We start from the raw sequence: 16,031 nt of genomic DNA on the forward strand, positions 1-16,031 counted from the left end.
CCACAGCCCTCCGGGGGACAGCCAACCCTGCCGCCCGCCATGCGGTCATGGCCGAGGTCCGCCAGCAGCACCAGCCCTACCGGGAGCAAAGGTCCCCTGCAACCAGGACCACCGGCGGTATAACCTACGCGATGGCCCTGCGCTCACAAAGGTCCAGGCCCTCCCGCCCTGCTGCCCAGGCCCGAGCCCCTGCCCCGGACGCACAGCCGACAGTGACCGCTGCCCTGCGGATGGCTGTCCAGTCCCTCCTGCCACAGCTCCCCCCTAACTCAGGGGCTCGCTGGCTGTGTGAGGCAGCTCTCGCTGGAGCGAGCCCCTCAAGCTACAGTCATGGCCAGGCGTAAAAGGTCCCGGAGCACGGCCGCACGTTCTGCAGTGGAACGTGAACTCCCTGCGTGCGCGCCACGCCGAGCTCAGGGACCTCCTATTGCAGGGCACATTAAACCCTGATGTGCTTGACTTACAGGAGACCCGCGTCCCAGTCGATGCCGCCCGCCTCCCTGGTACATGGGCTATGCAGGCTGCTGCAGCTGCGCACTGCAGACCTGCAGTGCGGCCCCCTGCCTGGACAGCTCCCACCCGCAGGAGAGGCCCCGTGCTGCCATCTACGTGCGGAGCAACCTGCCCCACACCGTCCTGCACGTGGCCTCCCCAGACATGAGCCCGATGGAACTCTCCGCCATCCGCGTCCGCCTTGGTGGCAAGGACACATCGGTGGCCTCGGTCTACGTTCCCCCTAGCGTTCCCTGGGACCCTTCTTGTCTAACTGTGCTCTACTCCCGCTCAGGCAAGGATGCCCTAACCTGTGGCGATTTTAATGCCCACCACAGAGACGGGGGCAGCCAGACGACCACCTCCCGTGGCAGGAAGCTCCTGGACGCGGTTGCGGCTGCTGGCCTACACCTCCTGCGGCCTAAGGCGGCCACATTCATCCGCCCAGGCCACTCCAAGGTCATCGACCTGGCCCTCCACTCGGAAGCCTGCCGATACTCTTGGAAGCGGGCAGCAGACTCCCTTGGATCGGACCACTTTCCCATCCACCTGAGCCCTGCCCAACAACAGCGTCCAAAGGACAGGGAGTATCGCCTCATTAAGTGGCCCCAATTCAGGGAGCTCACTAAAGAAATCCCATTCGCAGGTGACTTCCTGGATTGCTTGAAGTCCTATGCCCAGGCGGCCACGATGTCGGTGTCGTGTCATGCGCAGGCCCCTGTCCCCGCCCTCCGCCTCCTGGGTCTCCGCGCTGCCAGGCGCCGTGCGGAACGCAGGGCGGAGAGGACGTGGGCTCCCGAGGACTGGAAGGCGTACCGCAGGATCGACGCCACCTGCCGCCGCCAGGCCAACCGACGGACAAGAGAGAGCTGGGCCGGCATCTGCCGCTCACTCCAGTCTGCTCGGCAGTCCTCCAGGGCCTGGGGACTATTCCGGTCCCTCTTGCAGGTGGCCACCAGCCACCACCCTGTCCTGGGCGCAGCCATTGCCAGGGGGTTCTCCTACCTGGCCATGGCTGAGCAGCTGGCCGACCACTTTTCTGCCAGCCTCACGGTTTCCGTCCCTCCTCTGGTCTGCCTGGCCCAGCCCCCTCCCGGACAACCCCTCTTCCGGCAGGCGTAACCAGTTCCGTTGCAGCCCTGTGTGAAGCTCCCATCACTCCTCATGAGCTCCACTGAGCCCTCCACCGCTCCAAGCAGCGGAGCGCTCCTGGGGCAGATGGGCTCACTTTGCAGATGCTGCGGAACCTGGGCGCCCCAGAGCAGGCCCGCCTCCTGGATGCCTTCAACATCATCTGGGACAGCGGCATCCTCCCGGAGAGCTGGTCCACAGCAATCGTGCTCCCGATCCGGAAGGTCAGGAAACCCCTCAGGGCTCTTTCCTCCTACCGACCTGTGTCGCTGACTTCAGCAGCCTGCAAGTCAATGGAGTTCGTGGCCCTGCAACGCCTCTCCTGGATAGCCAGGGCCAGCAACTTCCTCTCCGAGTGCCAGACGGGCTTCTGCAGGCACCGCTGCACAGCAGACTCCATTGCCGACGTGGTCTCCTGCCTGGAGGAGGCCAAGCAGCAGGGAGAGGTCGCCCTCCTGGACATCCAGGCAGCCTTCGACAGCCTGCCCCACTCCACGATCGAGCAGGCTCTAGACGATCTTGGAGTGACCGGGCGGTTGCGCCGTTTCGTAACCGCCTTTCTTTCCAACCGGTCCATGCAGGTTCGGGTCGGGGGCACCCTGAGCTCTCCTCGCCCCATCACCGCCGGGGTTCCACAGGGCTCAGTCCTCAGCCCCTTCCTCTTCAACCTGGTCAAGGCTGGCCTCCCGAACGCCATCCAGCAGGATCGCCTCCGAGTCTTCTGCTCTCTTTACGCAGGTGACATCGCCCTCTGGGTCCGCGCCCCCCGCAGGCACATCATCTCTGCAAGGCGGGCCCTCCAGTGGGCCCTCGTCGCGGTGGTCCTTCCTGACTTCCAAGGGCCTGGTGCTCTCCGCCACAAAGTCGGAGGCCCTCCTCGTCCACCCACGAGGTGCACGGGCCACAGCCGGGATCCGCTCCTTGCAGATCGACGGCACCAACCTGCCCTGGAGACAGCAAGTGAGGTACCTTGGGCTTACCATTGACCATCACCTCACTTGAATCCCGGCAGACAAGCCCCTCCTGCTCCACCTGGACCGCGTCGGCCGAACGGCCGGGCGCCTCCTGGCACGTGGGAATGGCTGCTCTGCCACCTGGGCCATCCGGCTGTTCGAGGCTGCCGGGACTTCGGCAGTCCTCTACGCCCTCCCCCTGGTGATCCTCAAGGCCACTCGGTTCAACCGCCTCGAGATCGCTCGGTGGAAATGGGTCCGCCGTCTCTTGGGAGTCCCACGGACCTCCCAGACCCCGGCCACCCTTTCCGAAGTGGTGGTGCTCCCACTAAACCTTCTGTTATTGCAGAGAGGCCTCACACACACGGACCGGCTCCACCATGTACCTGACGGTGAAGCCCTCTTTGCACGTCTCTTGGGGCGCCCCACTCCAGGATGGGCATGCTCGCCGGTGCTTACCTGGAGTCCCTGGGCCGACCCAACAGCCATTTGGCCCTCCCCCCGCTCCCTACGCGTCCTCCTCTGCAGGTCTCCTTGGACTTTGGAGGCATGTCCAAGCACCGCACACCGGCTGCAGCCATCAAGCAGGCTGCTGCTGCCTCTCTGGAGGAGTGCGGAGGCTCCACTCTCCTTTTTACCGATGGGTCGGTGCTGCTGGCCTCAGGCCGGGCGGCTGCGGCTCTCGTGGCCCCGCAGTTGGGCGTCACCAAGTCTTGCAGGCTCTCCTTCCCAGGCAGTTCGACAGCTGCCGAGCTGGCAGGACTACGCCTGGCGGCTGACCTCATGGCGGCCCTGCCAACTGGCCCTGTGGCAGTCCTCTGCGACTCCCGGCCAGCCCTTCAGCTGCTGACCAGGCCTCACGATACCGTGGCCACCACTTCTCAGCTCAGGGCCCGTCTGCACGCCCTGGAGGATGCGGGCCACCGGATCACGCTGCATTGGGTGCCGGGCCACTCCGGCATTGAGGGCAACGACCTGGCCTATGCTTCGGCCAAGTCAGCTCACGCCGACGGGTCCCCGGTATCTTTAGCAGTGACCAAGCACGATTTTGCCCGCTCTCTCCTGTTGTAGGTGGTGCGGACCCTTCACCCGGACTGGAGAATAGCGGCCCGAAAGCCCTCCGCCGGCTCTCGGACCAGCTGCCCCGGCGGCACCGTTCCCTCCTTCTGCGTCTCCGTATCGGATGCACGTGGACGCCTTCCAGGCTATACGTCCATGGCCGGGCCTCCTCCCCTGCCTGCCCTTCTTGCGGTGACACGGGCACTCTCGGTCACCTTCTGTTGGTGTGTCCGACCCACGACCTCCCCAGGCAACGCCTGGAGTCGGGCTACCGGGCACTTGGTCTCCCGACCACCACGGAGGACGACCTCCTGTTCCCGGTCCGCAACCAGCTCCAAGCGCACCGGGTCCTCCTCTCCTTTCTTGGGGAGTCTGGCCTGAGCCTCCTACTCTAGTCCGTCACCCCGTCTAGCACGAGGCGATGGCTACAAGAGGACTGCGGCTCCTTCCCCGGCCTGGCGCTTGCACTCTATCCCAGTGCACCAGGTCTCTCCCCCTCCCCCCGCCGGTGCTTGCACACTCCCAGTGCACCGCGGTTTCCCCCTACCAGGTGCGAGCTGGAGTTGCTGCTGCGGCGACGTGATGGCAGGACCAAAAGATCCTCCTGACGGACCCGAGGCCACGGCTTCCCCCGGACACGACGGCACCCACCTCCCCCCCCCCCCCCCCCCCCTACATCCACCTAACCCCTACCCCTGGTCCCCAAGAGTGATGCCCTAAGGGCCAACATACGTCGGGACCAGTACCCCCCTCCCCAGAATATCCCATAGCACCTACCACCACCGCAGTTCTCCGTTCGCCGGTTCTTTCTGTGCTTCGCTGTGACGTGAACTGCCCAAACCTGACAAGGACGCAAGTGTTCGCTGTTGCCGACATGTCGCAGAAGCGTAAAGTCCTTTCTTTTAAGGAGAAGCTCGATGTGATGAAGAAGGTTGGCGAAAACCCTAAGAAGAAGCGTGTCAACTTAGCAAAAGAGCTAGGTTTGGCACCGTCGACGCTCTGCACCATTGTTGGGCAGCGAGATGTTATCTTAAAGAATGTGCAGCACTTCAGTGTGAACGTGAAACAGGCGAAAACAGCGACCCATGTCAAGCTGCAAGAGGTCCTGCTGACTTGGTTCCGCGAAGTGACAGCGGCCGGCGTCAACGTGGACGGCAAGATGCTGCGTGAAAAAGCCGACACCATTGCGCTTCCGCTTGGAATTGAAAATTTCCAAGTGTCTGGGGGATGGCTACACCGGTTTAAAGAGCGGCACAGACTTGTCTACCGGGTCGTCTCAGGTGAAGGCAAGAAAGTGGACCAGTCAGCTGTGGACGAGTGGCTGAAAACGCTGCCGGCGCTGATTTCGGAGTACGCGCCACGCGATATATTTAATGCCGACGAGGCGGGCCTCTTTTTCAATCTTCAACTGGAAAGGAGTTTGTGCGTAAAAAGCCAGGCATGCCAGGGCGGCCAGAAAAGCAAGGAGAGAGTAACAGTACTCTTTTGCTGCAACTCGGATGGATCCGAGAAACTCCAGCTTACCGTCATTGGCAAGTCGAAGAAACCGAGGTATTTCCGATCGGCGGAGCGTTTGCCTGTCTTTTACAAAGGTAACCGAAAGGCGTGGATGACTGGAGATTTTTTCCGCGAATTCTTGACAAGCCTTGATCGGAAAATGGCGTCAGGAAACAGGAAAATTTTGCTTTTCGTGGACCAGTGCTCTGCCCACCCAAAGGAAATTATGTTCAATAACGTGACAGTCAGGTTCCTGCCGGCGAACACTACCAGCCATCTTCAGCCACTGGATGCTGGGATAATTAGAAATGTTAAACATCATTTCAAAGGACTTCTAGTGAGGCGTCTGCTGGCGAAAATTGACCGTGAAGAAGCAAACTTGCGGATCAGTCTCTTGGATGCTTTGCACTTTCTAGCCATGTCGTGGGATAATGTAACTTCAGACACAATCTCGAACTTTTTTAGAAAGTGCAGATTTGCCATCGGACTTGATGCGGCTTCGGCGGGAGATTGTCAAGAGCCAGGTGAAGACTTCACAATTGATGGCTGGGACAATCTGGAAATTGAAGCTTCGGCTCGAGACTTCGTTACCGCGGACGACAATGTCGCGACCTGTGGGCTGATGTCTATTGAAGACTTGGTCAGCGAAGCAGATAATTGCGAACATGAGCCTGACAGCGATGGTGACGCTGACGACGAGTGTGATCAACCGCCGTCAACGGCAGATACTCTTCATGCTCTGGACGTTGTGCGCCGCACCGTAAGTGCCGGCAGCGTGAGCGACGAAACCGCTGCACGGTTTTATGCCTTTCAGGCAGGGCTTGTCCGCGACATCAACGGCGAAAAAGTGCAGGTAAGCATTACGGACTTTTTCAGCCGCAAGTAGTTCGCCGTAATAAAGTTTGGTTCATTTTTCGGTTCATTCCCATGTGGAAGTTGGCTTGTTTTGGATCATACGAATTCGGGATGATACAAATATTTTGCATGCTCCCTTGGAATTCGTATCACCGAGATTCTACTGTATCAGTTCTTTGTGTAGCTTTGCATTTTGTTGCCTATGGATGTACTATCATGAGTATTGAGCAGGAACAGAGGAGTGAGTAGCAGATAGCCTCAAACCCTCCTTGTGGCGATGCACGATGGCCGCTTTTCGGAATACTGGGGAAAGGATTCTGCTGCGTTGCCTGCTTCTGATAAATGGGAGAACGCTGTGTTCCCGCTCATTACAGTTCTTGTTTCTGTAGCAGGCTGCTGCATATCTTGTGTATGTAGCATGAGCTCGGAAAACCTCTGCACACACAGGAAAACAGAGCAGTAGTGGTTAGGGCGCTCGACTACTGAGCCGGAGTTCCCGGTTTCGAACCCGACAGCGGCGGCTGCGTTTTCATGGAGGAAAAACTCCAAGGCGCCCGTGTGCTGTGCGATGTCAGTGCACATTAAAGATCCCCAGGTGGTCAAAATTATTCCAGAGCCCTCCACTGCAGCACCTATTCGCCCCTTCCTTCTCTCAGTCCATCCTTTATCCCTTCCCTTCAGACGTGGCTCAGGCAATACCACCTAGATAACTTTACAAGGCCCCCGCATGACCTCCTCGCCAAGCGTCTATGTCACTGCTAAGAGATGCAGCGCAGCAGGTTGACGTGGCGCCATCTGGGAGAAAACTGACTAAGCGGAAAAATTCTGTTCCCTCGATCGGATTTGGAATTATCCTGGCTTGGCTCGAACTTGGCTATTTTCTTGTCGCTTCAATTAAAACTCAAGAAAGCTCTTTTCTTATTTTTGCCACGCTTATATTAACGAGTTTATAGTTTGAAATATTGAAAAATAAATGTCGTGTTAAGCCTTGCATCCTTGCTGTCAACTGCGGCTTTAACAATGTTTAATATCAAACTCTGCTTGCGCTTGAAAGCTAATGCCAGTCCGCATACTAAGTTGGTTGGGAACACTGAGACAACCAGTACGCACATGGTCATGGTGCTAGCTGACGTGAATGTGTCGCGCTTTCACGGAAGAGCTCAAGAACTGTGCAAGCTTTTTCATCTGCAGAGGCTTCGTTTGCGTGTTTGAACCTGCGTAGCCTCAGTTCTGAAATGCCTGGCTGCTGCTGCGCCCCAGGCTGCAGATCAAATTATGATGGTGGTCCGAGTGTCCGCGTCTACAAGTTTCCTGCCGACGAGACGCAAAGGGCAGCATGGACAAAGGCTATTTCTCGCGAAGATTTTGTGCCAACCAAGCACACTGTGCTAAGCATCGCTTTTGGTGCTGTTTTTCAGGATGCTTGCCTTAAACTTTTTGCTTCAGTAAAACTTTTTAGCCTAGTTAGTGCATTTTGAACCAAGGAAAAGGAGCAGCGCAAAAGCATGCAACCACGCAAGAAAAAACAAGACACGAGCGCTGTTTTCGCGTTTTGTGCCGTGTCTTGTCCTTTCTTCTCTTGTGGTTGCATGCTTTTGCGCTGCTCCTTTTCCTTGGTTTTGTGCTTCACACGACATTTTTTTTTATGGCTTGCTTCGGAGAGGGGACTTTTTCTTCACTTTCTTATTACTTCGCTTGTGGAGTTTTATTTCCCAGTTATTTCGCTTGCCGAATTTTGTAAGCCTGTCGCCCAAACCTAATGGACTTGTGGTTTTACTTTGTTTTTAGGCGTGTGAAAAACACTTTCAAACGAGTGACTTCATCAGGTTTGCAACGTACACGGACGAGAACACTGGAAACGTTATCGAAGTTCCGCTGCAGCGTGTCCGCCTGAAGCCAGCTGCTGTCCCGAGTGTGTTTCCCGGCTGCCCGAAATACCTCTCTCAGCCACCATCTTCGCGAGAAGCTCCTGCAGAAAAGAAGGCCCGACTCGAGGCAGTGTCACTGCAAAAAGCGATAGAGCTTTCTGTTGCTGCTCAAGAGGAAGAAGATCGCAGGAACAAAATTTGCAGTTTTGGGGAGCTGTGTTCTGCCCTTCCGAAGCTTAAGACTTCTGACTTCTGGACTGTGGTCACTACGCAGGCAAAGGTTTTGTTCCTGGAGCTCTCCCTCGACCAAGCTCCCGCAGTGCGTTCATCAGTGGTGGTTTTAGACGACCTGTCTGTTCAGGTGTTTCTCGGAGGGTCCCGTCTCCACAATCTTGGAAACGAATGTGTGCCGTCACAAATGAAAGATTTAAGGGAGCTTGATAAAGTGATGCAGTCTGGTGAAAAGCTGCAGAGTTGTGCTAGTGGCAGCGAAAAGGAACACCAGCTTCTCGCAACTGTGCTAATGCTCCTGGATGAGGTGAACAAGAATTATGAGCTCCAAGAACATCATGAATAAAGCTTACAGGTACTGAAATTTGTGCGAAGCCAAGTCGAGCTTGTTTTGAAAAATGTGCCTCGATATCCACCAGATGTACTCGTGTTTTCAGGTCTGCTGTATACCCTTTGTCCACATGCATACAGGTTCATCAGAAGCTTGCTTAAAATTAAGCTGCCGCACCCAGACACTATTCGACGACTGTGTTCGTCATATCACATGAATCCAGCACTTGAACAGCAAGATCCTTGTTTCTTGAACTATGCTAAAACTGTATTGCAAGCAATGGCCGAGCATGAGCGCACTGTGACATTAATGATGGATGAGATCCATCTTCAAACCTATTTTGAGTACAAAGCAGGCTTCGTTACAGGTGCCGCAGCCAATAGTTCCGATCCGGCTAAAACAGCATATGCGTTCATGCTACAAAGCCTTTTGTCAAGCAACAAGGATGTTGTTCACATTTTGCCAGTCGCACAGATAGATGCAAAAGCACTGCATCTATTTTTGCACAAGCTCATTACTGACCTTGAGTCACTTAGATTTAAGGTACTAGCTGTTGTTTCAGACAACAATGCTATCAATCGGAAAGCCATGACATTTTTTGCTAGCCCCCCCAAAGCCAGTATAGTTTACACACACCCAGCTGATTCCTCTCGTCCACTGTTTTTCATTTTGGACCCTGTGCACCTTTTGAAGTCAATTAGGAACAATTGGCTAAACCAGAGAAACAGTGGAAAGTGTATATATTACCCTGATCCGAGCAGCAATGACCCAAAGCCACCTATTCTTATGGCATCATTTAAATCTTTGTGTGATCTGCATTAGGCTGAGCAAAAGAACCTTTTAAAGCTGGCACCAACACTCTCACTGAAAGCACTGAACCCATCAACTATGGAGCGCCAGAACGTTAAGCTTGCTCTCAGGATTTTTAATGAATCGACAGCAGCTGCACTGCAATGTTTCGCTGTACAACATGCTAAAGGAACAGCAGATTTCATAAACACCATTTTGACATGGTGGCGAATAGTGAATGTAAAGACGCCAAGAAAAGGTGAACGCCTGCGTGATGAAATGCAGTCTCCGATTGCGTCAACAACATGTCCACAGCTTGAATTTTTGAGGAAAATACCAGAGTGGCTAGACTACTGGGCTAGCCTCAGACACGATGCTGGCCACCTGACGAAAGTAACTCACATGGCTTTTGGCCACACGAGCCATGCTCTGCATGAGATCGCTTTATACTGCCTGGAAGAGCTGGGATTTCGGTATGTGCTCGTTGGAAAATTTCAAACAGATTGCCTTGAGGATAGATTCGGGAAGTATCGCCAGCTATCTGGAGCCCAATACCATGTCTCGATCAGGCAGATTTATGAATCTGAGAACAAGCTAAGGCTTCAAAAAGTACTGGACATGCCTGATCTTGACATTATTGCAGAACCGATCTCCGTCATAAGTGTTCAATCACTTTGTGCACAGTTCAGTATAGCAGTGACCAATGCTGATGTAGCAAAAAAATCGGCGATGATTCCCGCTGTTATGTATGTTGCGGGATACTGTGACCATGCAACACTGAAAAAGCTCGTGTATGTCGTGCAAGGACAAGCTCGTCCTAAGTAACACCAGTTTGGACCATGATGACACACTGCTCATTTCAGGCATGACAAGAGGAGGATTAAAGTTTCCACGAGATGTCGTAGTGAACGCTGTACTTTATACAGAAATAGTCCTTGACAAATTGAGGAGTGAGCAGTATGCATCCAAATTTCTGGCTCTTCCAAATCAGAAGGAGGCCCTTGTTTCTCTTGTGTCAACCATTCTCCACGATTCTGGAGACCTTGATACGTGTGATTCTGGTCATTCGCCAGAAAAAGTCATGCACCATATTTTGAGTGCTGCTGTCAACACGCTGTTAAATAATCTGTGCAAAACGAAAAACAACACAACAGTGTCGAAGGGGCAGGGAAAAATGCAAACTCTAAAGAGTTGAGGATTGATGACTGTATCGTTTCATGGCAAGTGTTTCTGAGATAGCGGACCTTTCTTGCACACCTGATTACATTATAAAGATAGCTTTGTATTAAGGCATTTTATAACCTGTACATGTTCTTTTCATACTTAGCAACTGCAGCTATAGAACATTTGATAGAACTGTAGTGAGTGGTAACTTGTGTACCAAATTTTTTTCCCTTCTGTATGATGGACATGTAAATGCAAATGGGTATGTTTGTTCCTGTTTCATACAGTATGGCACTGAACAAATTGTACTGGATTCTTGTGTGCGCATCTCACCAAATCACACAACTTGGTGGTAGCTATATTCTTTGTGTATGTGTGTGTGAGTGTGAAGTGCTTAAATAAACTCTTTATTCACTGTATTCGTTGCAACTTTTTTTAGAAATCTTGCTGATTTGTTGAGAAACATCCGTGCAACGTGAAGTAGTATAGAATAACATATGAAGGAAGCTGACAGTCAATGCAACCAAGGAAAGCATAGGGGAATGTTCGATTTTTACTGAAATGGTTATGAGTGGGAAGTGAATAGTGTAATCATTTTATGGATGCAAGACAACCGACTAGGAAGAATTAAAAAAAAGTCAAAGGAGCTACAACTGGGGCTAGTTGGAAATGCATTCTTGAAGATGATAAGCGCTGTCAAAATACGAGAAGGGACGAACAAACAGGACAAAGCGCTTTCTAGCAACTGTTTATTCTATGAAGAAACATGAATATATATACACATGTTAACGTCAAATCATGCGCAGAAGAGGGAAGACCGCATCGCACTGACAAGAGAGATATGAAGAAAGAAATAAAATAGAAACGAACAACACGTGCCTTTACAACAGCCGAAGATGACTTATCTTGAGGTAGTTTAATTCAGTTCTCCCTAACAGCACCGAAGCGGAGCTGACGCATTGCTTATCTGGAGCAACATGCATAGCGAAGGCGTCGATTATTTCGCGTTCCCGCCTGTTCCTGAAGAATACATATTCTAATCAGAAACCGTTAAATACTAATATTACGCTGGCACAAAACACGTAGTATTTTGAGAAATGGGTGCCCGACGGGCAACCGGAAAAACCGCGTGGGGTGAAGCTGACTTCCAGGCACATCTGCTGTGTGTGACGTCACGGACGCGTGCGGAGGCCTCGAGCTAGTCTAGGTGGTATTGGCTCAGGTGTACTCTGAGATGTGAGGCAGATACTGCGCCATTCCCTTTCCTCAAAGAACCAATTATTATTATTATTATTATTATTATTATTATTATTATTACCATTCATGTAGGCAACAAAAGATTTGTTATTATCCTTTATTTCACTGACACATAATCATGAAAAAACGAGGCTGCCAGTTATGCATACTTTATTTGCACAGTGCACTATGTTTGATAGCTACAGTACTGGCTACAGAAATGACACTGCTTATGGTAGCATAACAACAGTGCACTGCAACAGTTTTCAGTCACTTTTTGGTTCAGGACTGCCACCTTAGGTCATGAGAAACAGCAACATATGCGCCTGTTACAGGCTGTGGCATGGGCTGCGTAATTTTATTTTTCACGCTCTTTTGTGTGCCCTTCCATAGCGGTTGTATCACATATATGCAACTAACAAGGTAGACAGGTTTTATGAGCTTCAATTTATTTTGTTTTGCATCTGCTGTGTTTATTACAGATGACGACCAGTGGGAATGCAGCTACATTGAGGGCCCCCCAGCAGCTGTTGCTCACACAACTGCGGCAGGTTCAGAAGCAGCCGAGGACAACAGTGGTTCTGTGCAGACTAATGCTGCAAGTAACACTGCTGCAGCAGTGTTACAAGCAGCGTCAGTCTGCACAGAGGCACTGATGTCCTCGGCAGATGCTGGACCAGGCTCCAGCAATGCTCCTGCTGCTTCTGGAGCTGCTGCTACCCGCACCACTGCTGAAGCAGTGACCATTGGTGACAGTGCCAGAGCACCAAGAGGGCGGATGGCCCTTCTGGAAAAAGCACTGGAGGGTGAAAATGAAACAAGAGCTGCTCTCTTCCATGAAGAGCATGAAGTCAGACTTCAGTTGCTTAGAGAGGACCACGAGAGCATCCTTAAAGAAAGGGAACAAAAAATGGCCTTCGTCAACTAACCACAGATTGGGGAAAGAATATTGCCTAAACAATGGTCGGAGAAAGGAAAGGCAAAGCTCTGCAATTCCCTCGACTAGACAAACATTTCAGAAAGGAGATGTTGCAAACACGCAAACAGCACATACACGGCTACCATTTCACACTGCAAAGGCAGGGACGGGACGGATGGGTTCCTTTGCTGGCGATGCGCTGATCGCAATACAGCCGCTGCCGAGTCCTCATCGGGCGTCCTTCTAAGTCTATGTGTCTCCACAGGTGCGGCATTCCTCGCGAGCACAAGACCGGCTGGCGCCACGGAAAGTTAATCGAACTTCACAACCACCCAGCCACATTCCTTTGCAATGGTGTACTATTACAGTAATCATATTCAATCCTACGTCTTCACACATTTTGACACAATCATGGCGTTGGTGCTGACATGTGCCCATGAGGACTGCAGATGATCACCTTTAACCATTTCCCTTCTATATGGCATACTGAACTACACTCGAAGGCAAGATTCACACACAATGGCACAATCATGTTGTTGACAACATAGGACTTGGCATGTACCCATAAGGAGGCTGCAGCAAAACACCGCTGAATCACTTTCCTTTTATATGGCACACAATGACTCTATCACAATGTTCAAAAGCACGTCTTCACACACTGAAGGAATCATAGTATTGGCCATATTAGAGTTCGCACATCCTCAAAAGGGATTGGACAGTGCTAGGGAAGAAAAAACTTTTTACTCTGCCACTCCCTTGAAATTCCTTCTCAGGTCATACATCGAATGGTCATCTTCTCTTTTCTTTTACTCGTAATCTTGGTCCAGCACAACGCTGTAGCAGACCTGGCATTAAACTACATTTAGTGCCCACCATAGATATTTTCTTTCCTCTGCTGGCCTTACTTAGTAGAAAGACAGTGTCAAAGCTGTAACATATATTTGTGGAATAACTGCAGCCAGCTGAGTAAAATGTGGTTTGTGCAAAGCAGAGTTCATGTTCTCCACACGTGATGAACACCTTGAATGCTAGCATTCATGAGAGTGTTTGATATGTGTACAACTCCTAGAACCAGTGTCTAACTGGTTTTTGTGATTATTTTGCCATTTTCATAGGCATTCGTGGACTTCAGTACCTGGGAATGGAGCTGTTGACAAGGCGAGAAGACAGCGAGTTTAAAATAAAAATGAAGGAACTAGAAAATGAAAAAAAAAAACTTGAGCAAGAGGACGTGCGTCTCGAACTAGAAAGAGAGCGCCTTGCACAAGAAAGAGAGCGCTTCGCCTTAGAGGAGCGAAAAATAAAGCTTCAAGAGGACAGGCTTGCTCATGAAGCCCTATGCAGGCGAGAAGATAAAGAGAACAATTCCGACAGCAAGTTGAGCAAATGCTCATGGAGCAAGAGAAAAGGCTTGCTGCTCTCATTGAGAAGACACCACGGCAGTGATTGCTTTCTCGATTAAATTCTTAAGTCATTATCAACAAGGCACCTCTGCGATTGTTTTCTTATATGAAATAAGTGCAAAAGACTGTTCGACACAGCTGTGTTGTCTAGTGCAACAGTGATGGGAAGACATTTTAAAACGCTGATGCTCTTCCCACTTGGAAAGCAGTGCATTTTCTGCCTTCTCACCATTTCTTGTTGCACATTTATTTTCAAAAAACATACTTGTAATGATAGGAGTGGAAAGTACTACAGGACTGTGAAAGCAGTGATAAGGGAAAATGGTTTAAAGATAGATAAAGCGTGCATGCATATACAAGAAAACACGCATCACTAGTATTCTAGCCACCCAGAGGAGCAAGATATTGCTCCAGTGTTGGAGGTTCTAGTCCAAAGTAACTAGACACCTGAGAGCTGTACAAGCAGGTGTGGCAATTGGCAAGTATTGCACTCACTTTATACATGCATTCTAACTTCTGTTTGAACAGTTTTTGATTTTTTCGAAAATCCAAGAAAGCAAAGTTGCTGGAGATTTTTCCAAATCCCCACTCCGCACAGAACTCATGGCCTTATTGAAGGCTAACTGTTGTGCTGTCGCACGGGTTTTGCTATAAGGCTTCATCAAAAGAGCCCTCAAAGGGTACGCTGGGTCTCCGTAAATGCAATAACTGCGGCCCTGGACAAGCTTCTCAAGCTTTTCATACGTGTGGCTCTCCCTCAGGATCCCTAAAAAAAGTACAATTAGTAACATAACTGTTTCACATTCTCATAGCTTTGTACTGTCTCATATAGTACCAGACAAATTGAGGTCTTTAGGGAAAAAAATGCTATAAAGCAAAAAATGAAACATGCTCATTTTGCAAGAACATTTTTTATTTGTTTGCTGTGTCTTATGGCACTTAAGCTACTAAGGCCATCATGTGTCAAACACAAGGCTTTTTGTCATGAGTTTTTCATAAGAGCTGTAAGTGGGATTACCTTCGTTACATCAACCTAAAACATCTTTAAACATGTGAACATTTTCAAGACCTTTTTTTTTTCTTTAGCACCTCTCTGAGTTCGGGCAACATTGATGGGAAGGAATGCTAGACACTGAATGCATTTATCGGTGTCCTGAACTTACCTGCATCATGCTTGCTTCCAGGATATGACCCGTCCAGTTGGCAAATAATGCCGTTAGGGCACATAATGGCCTGATATTTTAAAGCGTGGGTGCGCTTATGGCCAGAAAAGAAAAGCTTCTGGTCTCTGGATGGAGAGCAGATTGCTCTTGCCGTGCCATCAATAAAAGCCCAGCAGTTTTCTAGTGGCGCCCCTTTAGAACGGATGGCCTGGAAAGAAAAAAATAAAAGACAAAAGTCCTGTTAAAAATATTTGCAAGCAAAGAAACTAGCGTGAGAGCGCTACCTGGGAGAACTTTTCCAGAGCCGCGAGGTCCAGCCACGAATGGTTGTTCATGTCGTCCAACAAGTGTTTGAACCTGTCCTGGATGTGGACGAAGACTTTGTTCGTTATGCTCGAAATGACTGAATAGTGCCGTCCGAACAAGCGCTCCAGGTCACACAGCCGGTTCGGGTAGGCTAGTCTGCGCAAGGCTTTTCAAAGGGCCTCATCGCCGGGTACCGGAACCTCCTGAGCCGAGTATAAAACGTCGGGCAGCAACAGCGCACTCCGAAGCCTCCGCAAGTGGTTCTTCTCAAACCGAAACAGTGTGCGAAAGACTCCGTCGTCAGTTTCTTCGATATTGAACAAGCCATGCGAAGAAAGTGGGCTCCTTCGTTCCACGCTGAAGACTTCCAGACATAGAATGTCTTCAATTTCTGTCCACTTCAAAGTGGACATTAGAAGCGGGTCTTCAAGTATGCTTCGCGGCTTTGGCATCGTTTTTGAAGACGTAGGAAATGTAGATCTAAGTACGTAACACAGTGGTTCATGAAATCGGCGTCAGAAAAACTAGTAAAACAGTGGCTAGAGCTACGGTTGGCTTGCTTTGGATATCCAGAAGACCCGACCTGTCGAAGTACATCAATATATGTTAACATTTCTGCTACCTAAATCATTTT

General features: G+C 50.9%; 1 protein-coding gene across 1 annotated transcript; it reads left to right on the forward strand.

Annotated features, from left to right (window-relative positions):
• The first annotated feature begins 1,727 nt into the window (after positions 1-1,727).
• On the forward strand, positions 1,728-4,030 carry LOC144095376 (uncharacterized). The gene is made up of 4 exons (XM_077629135.1): positions 1,728-2,583; positions 2,636-2,822; positions 3,011-3,643; positions 3,886-4,030. Exons 1-4 carry the CDS (start codon positions 1,728-1,730, stop codon positions 4,028-4,030), a joined length of 1,821 nt encoding a protein of 606 aa, XP_077485261.1.
• The last annotated feature ends 12,001 nt before the right edge of the window (positions 4,031-16,031 follow it).

This window comes from Amblyomma americanum, chromosome 6, assembly GCF_052857255.1.
Source record: "Amblyomma americanum isolate KBUSLIRL-KWMA chromosome 6, ASM5285725v1, whole genome shotgun sequence".
Classification (NCBI taxonomy): Eukaryota; Metazoa; Arthropoda; class Arachnida; order Ixodida; family Ixodidae; genus Amblyomma; species Amblyomma americanum.

Coding starts and splice junctions, on each gene's coding strand:
- LOC144095376 (XM_077629135.1), top strand. CDS start 1,728: ATGCTGCGGAACCTGGGCGCCCCAGAGCAGGCCCGCCTCCTGGATGCC. Junction 2,584..2,635: donor ACCTGCCCTGGAGACAGCAA/GTGAGGTACCTT, acceptor GAATCCCGGCAG/ACAAGCCCCTCCTGCTCCAC. Junction 2,823..3,010: donor AACCGCCTCGAGATCGCTCG/GTGGAAATGGGT, acceptor GCCCCACTCCAG/GATGGGCATGCTCGCCGGTG.